This window comes from Pistacia vera, unplaced genomic scaffold (genome assembly GCF_008641045.1).
Source record: "Pistacia vera cultivar Batoury unplaced genomic scaffold, PisVer_v2 Contig980, whole genome shotgun sequence".
Classification (NCBI taxonomy): Eukaryota; Viridiplantae; Streptophyta; class Magnoliopsida; order Sapindales; family Anacardiaceae; genus Pistacia; species Pistacia vera.
In genome coordinates, this window is record NW_022196868.1 from 31,512 (window position 1) to 45,307 (window position 13,796).

A 13,796-nucleotide genomic window follows, 5' to 3' on the forward strand; every position below is an offset into this window, starting at 1 on the left:
GAATTGAGTTTCAATGAGTGTAAAAAAGGACTGTATAATAGGTCTCACTTCAGACTTGTGTTTGAATAGAAAAATCCATGTATATCTCGAATGATCATCAACAATTGTTAGAAAATATCTATGGCCATGAACAGAGGGTGTAGAGAAAGGCCCCCAAATGTCAGCGTGTACAATATTAAAACAATTATTGGATTTTGTAACACTTACAGGAAAAGGCAAATGTTTTTGTTTGGCTAAATGGCAAATAGTACAAGTTGAGTTATCTAAAAACTTAAGATCAGAAATGTATGGTGCAAGAAGTTTAAGCCTGGAATTAGAAAGGTGACCAAGCCTATAGTGCCAGAGATCCAATTCTGCATTGTAGTAGATGCTAAAATTTTTGAAGAAGGAAAATGAATTTTGACTGTTGATTTTCTCATTAAGTAAAGACCATTCTCCACCTTAGTTGAACCAATCATCTTCCACGAATTCAGGTCTTGTATAATGCAACATGAATCTTTAAAAATCAGGCAACACGGAAGAAGTGAGGTAAGTTTGGTCACAGAGATCAGATTAAAAGAAAATTTAGGGATAAAGAGAACATCTGTGAAAACTAAATTTTTAGTGAGATAGACAGTGCCTGAGTATTGTGTTTTGACCTTGGTGCCATTTGGTAAAGTGACAAAGATGGGTTTGATTTGTTTATAAGATGTGAAAAATGATAAAGAATGGGTTATATGATCGGTGGCTCCCGTGTCCACAACCCATAGTTGTGAACTGGATGAACAATGCAAAGAAAAATGGTTACCTGCCGAAGAAGAAAAATTAGAAGCAAGAACAGGTTGAGCAGTAACTTGATTGGTAATGTGCAACGACTTATCAACACCAGAAGGTTGAATTAAGGCAAGTAATTGTTGATATTGCTCTTAAGTAAAAGAAACACCAGGTTCAAGAATCCCTTTCTGCGTGGCAGTATTTTGATGAGATTCATCAGCTCCTTCAGTATCCTCTCCAGAAATGACATTATGAGCAGTAGAGTTTTGATTTCTTGGCTTGTACCCAGGTGGATAACCATGCTTTTTATAGCATGTCTCGATTGTATGTCTTGGTTTGCCACAAAATGTACATAATTTATTATCCCCATTGTGCTGTGATTGATTTGATTTTTTTGATTCGTTGCTTAGAGGAACTTAGTACTTCTTCTCGTATAGTCTTGCTTACAAACACTTTGGATGCACCTAAGACCATTTGTCTCTCTTGCTACACAACCAAAGAAAATACCTTGTTTATGGAAGGAAGCGGTTCCATGAGCATAATTTGGGATTTTATTGTGGCAAATTGATCACCCAAGCCCTTGAGAAATCTGATCACATAATCATTGCTTTGATAAGTCTTGATCTTAGTTAAAGCACCACAAGAACACGGATTTGTGCAAGAACAACAAGGAGTTGGCTTAAGATTCAGTAACTCATCACAGAGAATTTTAAGCTCAGTAAAGTAATCTGTTACATTTCGATCTTCTTGTTTGAAAGTATAGATCTTTTCTTGGAGATCTGAAATTCTGAAAATATCTCCTTGTGAAAACCTTTCCCGAAGATCTTCCCAAACTTCATATGCTTTATCAATCCACAACATGCTGCTAGTTATTAAAGGTGAAAGAGAATGATTAAGCCAAGAAATTACCATTGTATTGCATCTTTCCCAAGCTGAAAACATTGGATCAGTAGTCAAAGGTGCTCGGAGTGTTCCATCAACAAATTTTAGCTTGTTCTTGGAAAGTAAAGCCATTTTCATGGTACTTGCCCTAGAATGATAGTTGGTGCCGTTAAGAACAAGTGTAACCAAGACAACTGCAGGATTTTCATTTGGATGAAGATAATAATGGCTTGACGAATTTTGTGTAGGATCTGAATTTGCCATTGAATTCACCATTGAAATCACAATAGAACAAAGAAGAAGAAGACAAGGAAGCAGAAGCGCTCTAATACCATGAGAAAAAATAGATCTTGGATAAATTCTTTTATTGAACTTATTGAGAAAAACAGAGAAGTTATGGTTTATATACTGAAATCCGTTAGACTCCAGCTCATCAATTTAACAAACTAAAACTAACTTGATGTACAGTGGTAGCGTGCCGAATTCTCCAAATTAATAACCTTCCTAACCTAACTACTGAATTGTATATAGGGTAAGCAAGGGTGGATCCCACAGGGAATGATTCGATTAATTTCTATATTCTAAAACAATAAAAACAACAGAAAAATAAAATAAAACCCTAAACAGTAAACATGACAACAGTAATGAAAGGGGGTTGTAGTCAAGGCAAATTAAAGTAAAACAAAGAAATCTCTAATGGTAGAAAATATCAGGTTAAAAACAACCAGTTCTTGGTTCAAGATCCACCTAAACATGCATTGGACATGAACTAACCATAACACTATTCTATCTCGTTATTATGGAACTACTGACCTTAAGAAACAACAAGCTCTGTTACCCGAATTTTCCCTTAATTGTCACTACTGAAATAAGCTCTCCAAGTAGATCCCAACCCTTGAACAACCTAGAATAAGCTCTCTAAGTTTAATTCAATGGCAGCNGGTGACACACCCCAAGTGAAATAAAGTGATAAATACAAGCGTAGTTACATTATAACCCCTATAATCTTGTTTTGTATTCTTATACGTTATGCCCCTCTTATTTTATGTTTACTACCACTATATTATAACAGTTTTCAAGAAACTTACAACAAAGAGTTAAAAGTGGCCTAATATCCAAATAAAATGATATTTAGGATTGGCCTTGGATTTCTTTCTCCATGGGTCAAATATCTGTCTGTTATTTCAGCCCAAAACCCATTAAATTTCTGGCACACCCCAAAACACACGAAGGTCGTTTTTGTGTTTGTGTTGCTTTCTGATTCTCGCTTTTCTTGTGGTGGTAGTGGAAGATATGTGAAGTCTCTCTTTTACAATATTCTCTATCTTTTTGTTTTCAAGCCATCATATGATTGATATCTCAACCAACCCAGTTCACTCGTTTCTTTACCATCATCTTTATTCACTTATTCCCCATTCCACAGCGTCTCACTGTCACTCATAATTCAGAGACAGACACACAGTCATGGCTTCACCTGATAATCCCAATAACTGGATATTTGATTATGGTTTGTTAGAAGACATTCATGGCGAACTTCCCTCTCTTGACCCCCCTCAGGTTCTTTGGCATTCTTCTTCTTCTGCCTCCCCTGACCCTCCACTTCCTCTCAGGTAATGAAACAGTTAATGGTTTTTGTTCATCATTTTAACATATCAGTATTGTGTACTTAATTTTTTTTAATATTAGTCTCTGTTTGGCATAGTTTATTTGAACATCTTGTTACCAGGATTATGAATTTGTTCTGTGGCTTAAGTAATGAACTTAAATCTTAATGTTTGTTTTCTTGTTTGTTCTAGTCGTTTCAGAGTTGAATAATATATGAAGCTCCATGTTCATATCATTATTTCAAACTTTTTGGATAGGTAAGAAAAATTAAGATGATTAAAGTTTTGACATTAGTAAAATTTAATTTTGGTTTATAAGTGAATAATTAATCTTCAAATGGGTTATGATGGCAGAGTAAAGAAAGTAGTAAATTTCTATAATTTATGTGACATTAGTTATATCCTTCTATTTTGGTTTTGTGTGAAATTCTTTCTTAGAATGAGTAGCTTAGCATAGTTTTTCCAGTTTAATAATATTGGTTGGCTGTGATTGTCTGTAGTTATGGTATATTTTCTTATGGTTTCCTTAGGATGTAGCTCTAGTACTTACTAGCAAGAAGGGGATGTGTTCTAAGCTCAACTATTGCCTGAGACGAAAAAGAAGCAAAGCATTTCTCAATTATTTTTTTCTTGAAGAGGAATTAAAATTTAAGATATTACTTCTGTGGCTTGATACTTTTCTGGACAATTCAATCAATAACTTGGTCTTTACCGTTTGGAGCTAGATCAACTAATAGTTTCCTAAAGACTTTTGTGTTTTGTTGTTTTCCAGTGTGGACTTTGATGATTCCTTTGCCAATTTGGATGCTCTTAAAGAAATTGGTTCCCGTAAAAGGTAGATGCCTATTCATTATCATCCTTCTAGACTCAAGGAAGTATTATTTTACTGCTTTTCCTGTGAAAGCTAAGTAGTCTTCAACACATTTTGTGTATAATTAAATCCTCTTTTCTGTCATAAATTTGATTGTCGTTCATTTTATCATTTTTAACCATATGCTATGTTAGAGTTTTTTTTTCATGTTTTTCTCATGTTCCAAAAGTTTTGTGCTATGATGGTATAACAGGGTGAGGTCTGGATCATGCAGTGCTTTTGGTACCAAAGCATGTAGAGAGAAGATGCGAAGAGATAGGCTAAATGATAGGCATGCTCTGATATTTTTAAATTTCCATTCTCTTTCTCTTTCTCCTGTGTGCTGACTTTGGTGTTATCTCAAGGTTCTTGGAACTTGGTTCTATTCTGGATCCTGGAAGACTGCCAAAAATGGACAAGGCTGTTTTATTGTCTGATGCTGTTCGAATGGTGATTCAATTGCGTGATGAAGCTCGGAAGCTGAAAGATACAATTGACAGTTTGCTGGAGAAGATCAATGAATTAAAGGTGACATTTCATTTAAAGTTCAGTTGCTATCGTCATATTATTGAGTGTTGTCATGACTGCGTCACTAGGTGATGGAATTCATCTTTGTAGGTGCCGTACTTGGAATTTAATTGTTTTAATCACATATATTGTGATTGGGTTGGACTAGTACTATAGGGCCAATTAACACGGGTTATGGAATTAAGGAATTTAACCATGTTTCTATATTTGAATGTTTTGTTTATAATCGTCAAAATTTATTTGGAAAATTTTGTGAGTTTTCATCCAATTTTTGTTGGTTATGTTGAATATGATGTTGTTTCTTAGGCTGAGAAGAATGAGCTTCGTGATGAGAAACAAAGGCTAAAGACTAAGAAAGAGAATCTTGATCGGCAAGTGAAAGCCTTGAGTTCTCAGCCAGGCTTCCTACCACACCCTCCTGCAATACCAGCTCCATTTTCTGCCCCAGGGCAAGTTGTTGGTGGCAAATTGGTGCCTTTTGTTGGCTATCCTGGAGTTTCTATGTGGCAGTTCATGCCACCTGCTGCTGTTGATACTTCACAAGATCATGTTCTCCGCCCACCAGTTGCTTAATAATCTGTCGGTTTATAATTGTTGGGTCTTCCTACTTCAACAGCAGGATACCTTTGTTCATAATGAATCTTGATATGGCTCTTGGCGGTGTTTTCTCATTTATTTTTGATGTTAGTTTGTCCAAGGCTGGGACTTGGAATTGTGAGAGTAAAATATGATCATATATGTTGGGGAATTCTGAACTCTCATTGAGTTCAGATAACAAATTTGGTAATTTTAATTTTCCAATTTTGACCTTTTAAATAGCATGACTTGTTACATTATTATTCAACAAATGATTTATCTTATCATATCCTGCAGCTTTTTACTTTTGCATGAATGGGAGCACATTTGAAAGTGTGAGGGTGGGCTCTCAGAATTGAATCAGATAGTTTTCTCTGGAAGAGGTTCCATCTTCCTACTTTGCCATGCCTTCATTATACAAGCAAAACTTCACATGGTAATCCATAAATTTATAAAGCCTAAAGTACAAAATTGTATCTAACAAGGTAGTTTGAACCCCATATATTTCCCAGATGTGTAATCACTCCAAACATGAAGAGCTCCAAAGCTGGTCATCAAAACTGCACTTAAAGCCATAACTATACCGACTGAAAATACAATCAACGAAGCCCTTCCAAATTTCTGTATAGCTCTCTGTACAACCAGCAATCCGAGAAGTGATCCAACAAAACAAATGATGGCAAAGATGAGGGCCGAGTCTGTGTGCTTCATGCCTAATAGCAAGTACTGGAATGCTGACATCGTAGATGAGAAGAAAACCATGAATGAACAAGTCGCCGCTGTTACCTAAGACAAAATATAATGATAGCTTAGACCGGATTCTGCATAAGAAGATGAATTTCATTGAAAAGCTACAAGCATAAATTACCTCAGGCGGTATCCCAACATGAAGAAGAAGTGGGCTTATAAGCATACCACCTCCAATTCCAAAAAGTCCCCCCAAGATCCCGGCCAATAGTGCCATGAATGGGAAAATAAGCTTGTTTGACGGTCCACTGCTAGTTAAATCTTCTATGTCCTTCTCCTTCACAGATAAGTTAAAATTTTAGATAAGCTTTGCCTTGATGTAAGGTGATCAACAACAAACTTCCTAAGTTATCAGTTATAGCTAATTAAATTGACAACTTCTATTTAGAACCTGATGGTTTGGAACTTTATTTTGGCAGCATTCTTTTCTGCACAGGATCCATGCCGTAGAAACTATAGCAACTGGAATTTGGAGTGAGGAAATAATCCAGTATCCCACTCCACAAGGCTCCATTGTTATAATACCCTGCATGGATTTATGACAGTCACATGCAGTAATTGCTATGGATTAAGAACATGTTCCATACAACTTTTAGAATTCAAGTACAGATACTAAATTATACTCTCAAAAGATTTTTCATATTAGATTTTCATCTAAAAGGGTATGGATTTCTGATCAACAGCTATACTGTCCTAATGCTAAAATATGTTATAGAAAGTTCTGACATAACATTTTATATTGGATTTAATTTGTTGTCTTATAGTAAATGATTCTAATAATATAAAAGTAGGCCTAAGCTTGGCTAATCCCCTGTTTGGAAAGTCCAAATTGGAGTACCTTCCCATGCATATTCCTTTTATCATTTTGTGTTGGTGCAAAGAAACAGACACATGGATTGACTGCAGATTATGAACAATGTATCTCATACATCTGTTAAACTCATTCATGAAACAAATAGATTAAAGTTGAAATTCAGTGAAGAGTAGCAGACTAGACTTTGGAAAATAATTTTTCATGGCAAAGGTTGAAACCACTAAAGTAATAACACCTGTTTCCTTTTGGATATTCTAAAGCTGAGAATCCTAAGGATGAATTGGTCATGTGGGGTTAGAGAAAAACAAGATTCTCGTGCTAGGCCCTCTTATTTTCTCAATATAAAGTGCCTTAAATTAGCTTTAGGACACACTCATAAAAGGAGATGTGGATACAATGGGGCCATTAAGGAAGCTTGGCAAGATTCCAGGTAACGATTTTGTTCAAATTCAAAGTGTTAAGCAGAAAGAACATTAAACAACATAAGTTTCAGCCTTTTCAGTACTTAGGTAAGTTTTGAAAAATTTTAACTGGGAAAGTTATATTAAATTGAAAAAAGAAATCATACCTGTCCATAACGATTGCCACGAAGAAGATAGAGAACAAAGAAAGAAAACCAAATCATAACCAGGACACCAAGTTTCATCCATGGAAACTTCAATTGGTTGTTAATTTCTTCCTTTTTCAACAAAGGTTCTTCGCTGGTTCCATCATAACTCTCATCCTTCAACGTCACGTATCGATTCACACTTTCCGATTCAGATTTCCAATGCAACAATCCATTTCTACAAGTCTTAAAAGTAGACCAAGCAAGGAACACAGCAAACAAAATAGTAACCAGCCACTCTGGGAAAACTCGATTGCTAATCACTCCAATACTCACTCCAAGTAACATGCATGGCTCTGATAAAAGTGCTATATCATAATCAGTTAGAATCTTACCACCAAATTTTGAACTTGTAGTTAACATATTGTACATAACGTTTGCAATTGAACCACCAGTGACCATAAAAGCTGAGAAACTAGTGGCAGTTTTAAGTTCTAAACCAGCCACTACAGTTAATATTGGTATAAAAAGCCCCCCGCCACCAATCCCTCCTGCACTTGATATAGAAGAAGCTATGAAGCATAAAAGTCCTGCAATCACAGTTGATGCTGTAACTTTCAGTTCGGAATCTTGATGATGACTCCATTGTTGAATTTTGTTCAGAAAGTGATTAACTTGAAGGGTATCTTCAGGTTGCGTTTCTTTTGCATAGGATAGGCTTAATGTGACACAGATGCCAAGAAAAAGTGTGAGGCATGGAAAGAAATTGTCAGTTTTGGTTTTACAGGAACTCATGGCTAAAAAAAACAAACTGGGATTGAGTTGTGGGTGGTGCTGTGAATCACAAGACAGGTTGTTTTACAGAAAAAAAACTTTTATTTGATGGTGAAGGATGGCAGAAATTAATAGGTGAAAGAAGCAAAAGAAGGGACCATTAACTAAAGCTGTCCTTAGCGTAGAAGGATTGAAATAGCGATGTGCTTATATAAATCATCGATACGTTCCATTTGAATGAATTTGTCGCTTGTTTAAAAGTTAATTAATCAGTTAATGAACATCATGATAACAAACGGACTCTTAATTATTAAATGCTTTGGATGGTGGAAAGTCTATTATGCATAATCTTATCCGAATTAGAAGACTTGTGTACGAATACAAATTTCTTCATTTATTTCATAGGATCGGTGAATGGTTTTTGTTTGGGAATCTGGAACAGTTTATCATTAAATTTTTTAAAGTTTAAGAGAGAATGTCTCTTAAATTATAAAAGAGGCATTAAAATCTATTTACAATCATATAGTTTCAGAAAACCAGAAATATTTTTCCGTATGCCTTGAACATTAATACTGTTTGAAAACATTATCTATATATAGAGGCTTTCTTGGTGATTAAGTGATATAAGGAATGCAATCCTTTCAAGTTTCATGTGTTTATCTACTTTATTTTTCTTGTAAGAATCATCTTGTTCAATTTCCTTGCTTTATTTTCCATGTACAAAAATGAAGAAGCTTCTTTCTAGTCCTTTATTCTGAGGTGGGTGTTGTGTCTTTCTCATCTCTATTAAATAAATCATGGCACAAATATATTCATTTAAAAGAATGGGAGAACGTTATTTTCCCACCCAAGGTTTGGCGATGGACAATTTCTCTTTCTCACCCTCAAGTTTCAAAACGACACTTTCCCCCCACTGTCTGTTAACTTTAACTGAAGAAGGATAGAATGATAAATTCAAAAAACAGTAAAAGGGTAATTATGTCATTTTATATCTTCCATTTAAACTTAGAAAAAAAAAAAACCCCCCCTAAATTCAAACACTTTCTGCACCACCCCACCACCCCAAAATCCTCAACCCCCACCCCTACCAATGGCCGGAATCGCAGCCAACTTGGTGTGTTTCGACTGGAATCGCACTCGACTAGGTGCTATTGAGGCTGACCCCCACCAATTGGTCGAATCGCAACCAGCTTGGTGGGATTCGACCAGAATCACACCTAGCCTAGTGCGATTTCGGCCAAATCACATTCAGCCAATTCCAAACTCGGATCTAGTGTTATATTGTTGTTATTTAGGATAATGGGTTGCTTTTTGGTGTTAACCGGAGAGAAGGATGAAGTGTTAATAGTGAGGAGAGACATCTCGCCAACTTTGGGTTTGGAGACGGTGATCTACGAGTTGGCGGAGGAGAGAGAGTCTACGGTCGTAGGGAGACAACTGAAGGGAGTTGTTGTAGATGAAACTTGTGCGTTGAGCAAAGACATTGCCAAAAGTGAAGCCGTCGTTGATCCGTGTTATGCAACGGAAACATAAACTCTAACGCTAGCTTATTGAATATAATAATAACAAGTAGTAAAGCATAAATAAATTGCCAAAATTAAATGCAAAAATAAAGAATACCAGGAATTAACGAGGTTTGGTATTAAAACCTACGTCCTCGGGCGCTGCAAAATAAAACTCCACTATCTCCAAACAATATTACAAACTTTTGGGCAATACAACAAATACCCAAAACAAAGGGGAGATACAGCAAAATTTGCAAACTAAATGGTCTTTAAAGAAAAAACCCTAAACAAAAGAAGTATAATGGAATTACAACTTGGGATACAAATAACAATGATTTAGGTCCTTATATATAGGCCCCAAAAGTTTCCCACTTTTCATTTCCAAGCAGTGTGGGACAAACTAACATTTTGACCTATTACATATAAGTCCCTAAACCTTTTTCCATTATCACTTCTACCCCCATGTCATTTGCTAAATGAGCCATTTTCCAACAAATCTCCACCTTGGCGAATTAGCAAACCTTCAAAGTTTTGTATTCTTCTATCAAATTTTGCAACACCTTCAAATGCGCTAAAGCATAGCAAGCTCGCAGATGTTGATCAAGTTCAAACAATAAATGAACTTGACCTTGTCACTCCTGAAGTCAATATGTCTGTAGGATTATCTCTGGGCCAATCTTCTGGAGAATCATTTTCCCATTTTCAATATAATCCCACACAAAAACAAAACCAATTCTATAGTACATAAATATACAGTAGAAACCATTTCACAACTTACAAATGTCCTTTACCAGGATCATGCATATGCCTGCTCACCATACTAACTGCTTGTGAAATATCAGCCTTGTGTACCCATGACCCATCATACATTGATCAAATCGCTTGTACCACTGTCTTGGTGCTACTTCAAACTATATAGCGATTTCTTCAATCTGTAAACCCAATTTTCTTTCCAGCAACCCTATAATCATTCGGCTGAGTCTTGTAGATTTCCTCTTCCAAACTACCATGTGAAAATGCAATTTTCACATCCAATTGAACTAGTTCAAAATCAACGTGCCACCAGGTTAGCAAAATTAGAATGGAAGAATACTTTACCACAGGAGAAAACACTTCACTGTATAAATCTTCCATTTGAGCGTACCCTTTACACCAACCTAACCTTGTGCGAATATCTCTCTATTAGGAAATCCTTCTTCTTTGCATACACCCATTTGCACCCAATCGCTTCTTATTTAGGGATCGCATTTCATCATTCATGGCCGTTTCCATGATTAACAATTTGAACTCCTAACTCTTCTTTATAGTAGTAGAATATCATCACCTATGATGTGAAGTGCATAAGCCACCATCTTAGCGAAACGAGCAGGCTTGTGAATTTCTCTCTTGACTTATTGTATGCTCGATTCCTGTTGCTGATGAGATTCTTGGGTAATTCTCCTTTTCATCTATAATATCCACATTAGTCACCTCAGAATCACTTTCTTCTCGTGGACACTATTTGGTTCAACTGTTGTTTCAAACTCCACCTTTGCCAGTATGCTTCACACACATAGCCACAGTTTGAGCATTTCTGAATCTGCATCCTCCTATACGACTGCAGCTGTCGTTCCAATAACGGTACTACCATTATGATAATACAAGTTTCTCCTCGGTGCCTTTCATTACCACAAGGCGCCTGAAGAAACTTTTAGAATTCCATCTCGCATTCACAGTGAAGCCTTTAGATTCCAAGCTCCCAAAGAGATGAGATATTCTTTTTCAACTTCGGTACATACCAAACATCTGTCAGAGTTCTAGTCAACCATCATGATTCTTCAACCGAATTGAACCTATCCCATTTGTTTTACAAGCATCATCATTGCCCATAAAACAACTCCACCACTTTCTTCAAAATTAAAGAACCAGTCCTGGTGAGGACACATTTATAGTTCCTACCTGAATCCATAATCCACTCATTTGATCCAGAGGTGGATGGTAGGCTAACTAGACAGAAATCTGACTCATCCTCTTCACGCTCAACAACGCATGCATCAGAAGTAGATTTGCCCTCTTTCTTTTGCAACTTCGGACAATCTTTCTTCCAATGCCCATTCTCACGACAAAAGGCATATTGATCCCTATTGAGTTTTCCCTTTGAAAGAGATCTTCCTCTTCTCTCCTTCTTACGACTCTGATTTTGACTCCGCCCTCTTGCTACAAGTGCTTCTGCTGACTCATCTCTATTCTCCCTCTGATCCTTTTTCCGAATTTCATGATTGGACAGAGCAGAACAACTTCTTCAAAGGACAATTTTTCTTTCCCATGAAGAAGCGTAATACTAAGATGGTCCAACTCATCTGGAAGAGATCCAATCAACAACATAGGTTTATGTTCATCTTTGAATGTTTCATCCAAATTTAACAAATCAGCAATTAATCCGTTAAATGTATCAATATGACTACTGATATTTGAACCTGGTCTCAACTGAAGACGAAACAATCTTTTCATCAAATAGAGCCGATTCTCATTACTTCTTTTCATATATTTGTTTTCTGGCGCCTTCCATAATTTATTTGTAGACGTCTCTTTCATGAATGGATATTTCTGCTCTCTACAAAGACATGAGCGAATCATTCCAAAAGCTTTTACATTCAACCTCACGCAGTCTTTCTCATAGATATCTTCTGGTTTTTGCTCCTCCAGAACGATATCTAGATCTTGCTGATACAAGCTATCCATTACCTCACTCTGCCACAAGCCAAAATTATTTTGGCCATCAAATTTTTCAACATCAATTTTTGCATTTGAAACCGTTATCATCTTTATTGGTACGGATGGTGGTGCTTGCTTATTGGGAACTTTGTTTACCAAGTCAATTGAGTAAGGCATAAATGGCATCATTGTCCGAGGATTCAATAGCTAACCAACAAATCAACAATAGCCCTAGATAGTAGTAAGTTCTGAAATGATTAAATACGCACTAGGAAAATTTCCAGGAAACAATGGAGGGGTCACAAATGGTCCCACTTAAAATCTAGTCTCCTTAGACTTTTATCGTCTTTTTGACAGAATTTCCTAGACATGCATATAACCATACAAATAGCTACTCATTGTCCTAAACCTAGGCTCTGATACCACTTGTTATGCAATAGAAACATAAACTCTAACGCTAGCTTATTGAATATAATAATAACAAGTAGTAAAGTATAAATAAATTGCCAAAATTAAATGCAAAAATAAAGAATACCAGGAATTAACGAGGTTCGGTATTAAAACCTATGTCCTCGGGTGCTGCAAAAGAAAACTCCATTATCTTCAAACAATATTACAAACTTTTGGGCAATACAACAAATACCCAAAACAAAGGGGAGATACAACAAAACTTGCAAACTAAATGGTCTTTAAAGAAAGAACCCTAAACAAAAGAAGTATAATGGAATTACAACTTGGGATACAAATAACAATGATTTAGGTCCTTATATATAGGCCCCAAAAGTTTTCCACTTTTCATTCCCAAGCAATGTGGGACAAACTAACATTTTGGCCTATTACTATAAGTCCCTAAACCTTTTTCCATTATCACTTCTACCCCCATGTCATTTGCTAAATGGGCAATTTTTCCAACAATCTGCACCTTCATGTCAGAGCACGATGAGTATACGTGGTTGGTGTTGCCGCATTTGATGAGGAATGATGAAGTTGCTGTAAGAAGAAGGAAGAGAATCATATTCGTCTCCATTGTTGGTAGGTTGAAGCTTTTAGTTGGTTAAGTTTTGTTTTTGTATTGTTTTTTGCCGTCTGAAAGGAAGTTGCTTGGAATTTGATTTGAAAAAAGTTATGGCCAGATTGTAATGAGATTTTGTGTGAGAAGATTGTGGTGTCATTTCGGTGAAAGAGAAAGAGAAGTAGGAAAAGGATATTTTTGTCTTTATACTGTTTATACCATGTGAGAGAACGGATTTTCGGAACATATATAACGGTGGATAGGAAAATACCGTTTTGAAACTTGATAGGTGGGAAAATGTCGTTCTCTCTAAAAGAACTATGAAATATGCTTATTTATAAATAAATTGATGAAGAATAGAATCAATTTTATTGGATACAACTTGGACCTTCTAAAATCTTTCATTAGATAATTGAAAACTTGAAATCACTTTAATTTGGTCAACAAATTTATTAATTTTTATAAATCTATCCAACATTTATTTATAGGATTAAGCTTATCCGATAACAA

At 36.0% G+C, this 13,796-nt stretch overlaps 2 protein-coding genes across 4 annotated transcripts; one reads left to right on the forward strand and one right to left on the reverse strand.

The window, feature by feature from the left end:
• The first annotated feature begins 2,878 nt into the window (after positions 1-2,878).
• On the forward strand, positions 2,879-5,549 carry LOC116121432 (transcription factor bHLH115-like). 3 transcript variants are annotated; one of them, XR_004126727.1, is made up of 6 exons: positions 2,879-3,245; positions 4,012-4,074; positions 4,304-4,381; positions 4,455-4,617; positions 4,924-5,400; positions 5,491-5,549. XR_004126727.1 is itself a non-coding variant. In XM_031407393.1 (5 exons), exons 1-5 carry the CDS (start codon positions 3,100-3,102, stop codon positions 5,188-5,190), a joined length of 717 nt encoding a protein of 238 aa, XP_031263253.1. In that variant the 5' UTR covers positions 2,879-3,099; the 3' UTR covers positions 5,191-5,426. The 3 variants fall into 3 exon arrangements, 2 of the variants coding, with proteins under 2 accessions (XP_031263253.1, XP_031263254.1); XM_031407393.1 differs by lacking the exon at positions 5,491-5,549 and having other exon boundaries at positions 4,924-5,426; XM_031407394.1 differs by lacking the exons at positions 4,304-4,381; positions 5,491-5,549 and having other exon boundaries at positions 4,924-5,480.
• A 19-nt stretch (positions 5,550-5,568) lies between these two features.
• On the reverse strand, positions 5,569-8,247 carry LOC116121431 (sulfite exporter TauE/SafE family protein 5-like). Its single transcript, XM_031407392.1, has 4 exons — positions 7,323-8,247; positions 6,332-6,466; positions 6,062-6,217; positions 5,569-5,979 (listed from the first exon to the last, which is right to left on the reverse strand). The coding sequence occupies exons 1-4, from the start codon at positions 8,094-8,096 to the stop codon at positions 5,671-5,673; spliced, it is 1,374 nt and encodes a 457-aa protein (XP_031263252.1). The 5' UTR covers positions 8,097-8,247; the 3' UTR covers positions 5,569-5,670.
• Positions 8,248-13,796: the final 5,549 nt, after the last annotated feature.